Below are 2,327 nucleotides of genomic sequence, written 5' to 3' on the forward strand. Positions count from 1 at the left end.
ATGTTTGAAGTAGAAGTTACAACTCGGACCCCTGGATGGTACTGGCAAACCACAGTTTGGTCCTGGTGGTTGATCCTTCAGATGTTCACCGCCATGCTGGGTATTGTGGGCAATTCCCTGGTGATCATCGTCCTTTTCAATAGAAGAGAGCTAAGTCGCTCCACAGATACTTTGATTGGTGCGCTGGCTGCTGCGGATCTCCTCACGTCCTTGTTCATGATACCACTCCCTATGCCACTCACGGTACCTTCGTCAGTTCTGGGACAGGTTTACTGTAAAGTTGTGTTCCCTTCTACGTTTCTGTGGGTGTCATTTAATGCATCTATTTTTACTCTAACGGCCATCGCTGTGGAAAGGTACATAGCTATAGCTTATCCAATCCATTTTAAACATTTTGTCACCCGGAAGAAAGTAATTGTTGTAATTGTAGCAAACTGGATCCTAGGGTTTATGGTCACGTCTTTCCAATTCAAAGTCGCAAAAGTTGATAAGTCCTTGAATCACTGCGCTTCAGCTTTCCCTTCCAAAGGCGTTCAAATGATGATCGGAACGTTTTTATTCTTAATGTTATTCGTCATACCCGCCTTGTTGTCACTTACTATGCAGGCATTGACAGCGCACGCCTTGCACCGCCAGTCCCTGGTGTTCGGTAAACGGGTGGACAACGGAGAGGGCCGATCTAACCCGTCTGCTAAACATTTAGTAGCCAGGAGACGGGTGTTACAAATGTTATTTATCGTGGTTCTCGTCTTCATTTTGTGCTGGGCTCCATCTCAGTGTGCCTTCTTCGTCTTTAACCTCGGATTGGTCCCTGACTCGTACATGTTTAGTCCGTTAAACAAGGCACTAGTCATCCTCTCTTTCGGAAATTCCTGCGCAAACCCGATCATCTACACCGTCCGTTACCCAGAGTTCCGCGCGGCGATAGGAGAGCTGTTTTCTTCAAAGAAATGGAAAGCCAGGGCGCCATTGTTCAGTGAAAAGACAGAGGGGAAATTTGTAACATCTGCTGAGATCATTGATCCTTAGTCGACGCTGTGCGTAATGTATGTTGATAGAGAAAGTTACAAAAATCCTGCAAGATTAAATCAAACTCCTGTTTCGGCCCCCAAAAGATAATCTTTACTAATCACACCAAGATAAATTCATACCATTAGGTCGATGTAAGGTAGTTTATCCTGTATCACTCAACTCCTTCTAAAGTGGACATTGCGAACGTCAAACTTAACGTAACCAGAATACCGATATACCGATAAGTTACAAAGCAACAGTTGATGTAAGTTTCTGATTCATCCAGGTAACTTTCACTTGAAGCGCAAAATCAAATTTTTGCCTCTTGACTCACTGTTTAAATTCAGGTTAAGCTTTCAAGTCCGACCCTGGACCTTTCATCAGCTCGTCTGATTTGGTGGCGGGAAACGCTCTGTCGAAGTTATTGCCTGGAGTCAGTCGTCGAGCAATGTGCTATGGGCAGTGGCGTATCTAGGGGGGGGGGGGGGGGGCAAGGGGGGCACGTGCCCCGGGCGCCACTCCTTGGGGGCGCAAAAAAAACGAAGAAGAAGAAAAAAAAGAAAAAACGAAGAAAAAAAAAAGAAAAAAAAAAGAAAAAAGAAAAGAAGAAGAAGAAGAAGAAGAAACTCACCGGAAGGGGGGGGGGCAGAAAACCAAATCAACAAAAGATAAAAACAAAACATAACGATGACTCGGACAAAATGACAATGTTTATTGTGTTCACACAAGAATTCTATGTAAGCTGAAATACAATTTTCGGCTCGCTCGCTGCGCTCGCTCTCTAAATTTTATATAGAAGAAGAAGGTAAGAACAAAATTTGATGATGAAGCCAACAAAATGACAATGTCTATTGTGTTCACACATGTCATTTTATATTTAGCAGACAAAATGTTTCACTGAGCAGCGGCTGCAATTTCTTTCGTTCTGAAGCGATCGCCAATTGGATCAAAAGAAGGCGCCAACGGTTCCGAACATACGGGGAGGGGGGGGGGGGGGGGGCGCCAAAAAAAAATCAAACAAGATAAGAACAAAACGTAATGATGACGTGGAAATATACAAATTTCGGCTCACTCGCTCGTACTAATTTAGAGTATTTCTTCAAGCCCTCAGTTTGTTGGTAAAAATCGTTATCTATAAGGCCGTCACTATACATTGTGTCTTGATTAGAATTGTAAGATTTGATAAGCAAAAAATGACAAGAGTTCCATGTTTTGTAAGCTGAAATACAAAAATTTTCGGCTCGCTCGCTGCGCTCGCTCGCCAAAATTTATCAAAATAAAAAGGAGATAAGAACAAAACGTGATGATGATGCGGA

The 2,327-nt window shown here is 43.2% G+C and overlaps 1 protein-coding gene across 1 annotated transcript; it reads left to right on the top strand.

Moving 5' to 3' along the window:
- LOC139733864 (cholecystokinin receptor type A-like) lies at positions 1-1,029 on the top strand. Its single transcript, XM_071644666.1, has one exon. It carries the CDS (start codon positions 1-3, stop codon positions 1,027-1,029), a length of 1,029 nt encoding a protein of 342 aa, XP_071500767.1.
- The last annotated feature ends 1,298 nt before the right edge of the window (positions 1,030-2,327 follow it).

Source organism: Diadema antillarum, unplaced genomic scaffold (genome assembly GCF_040938485.1).
Source record: "Diadema antillarum isolate AM-2024a unplaced genomic scaffold, OU_Dant_1.0 seq00000501_RagTag, whole genome shotgun sequence".
NCBI classification, from domain to species: domain Eukaryota; kingdom Metazoa; phylum Echinodermata; class Echinoidea; order Diadematoida; family Diadematidae; genus Diadema; species Diadema antillarum.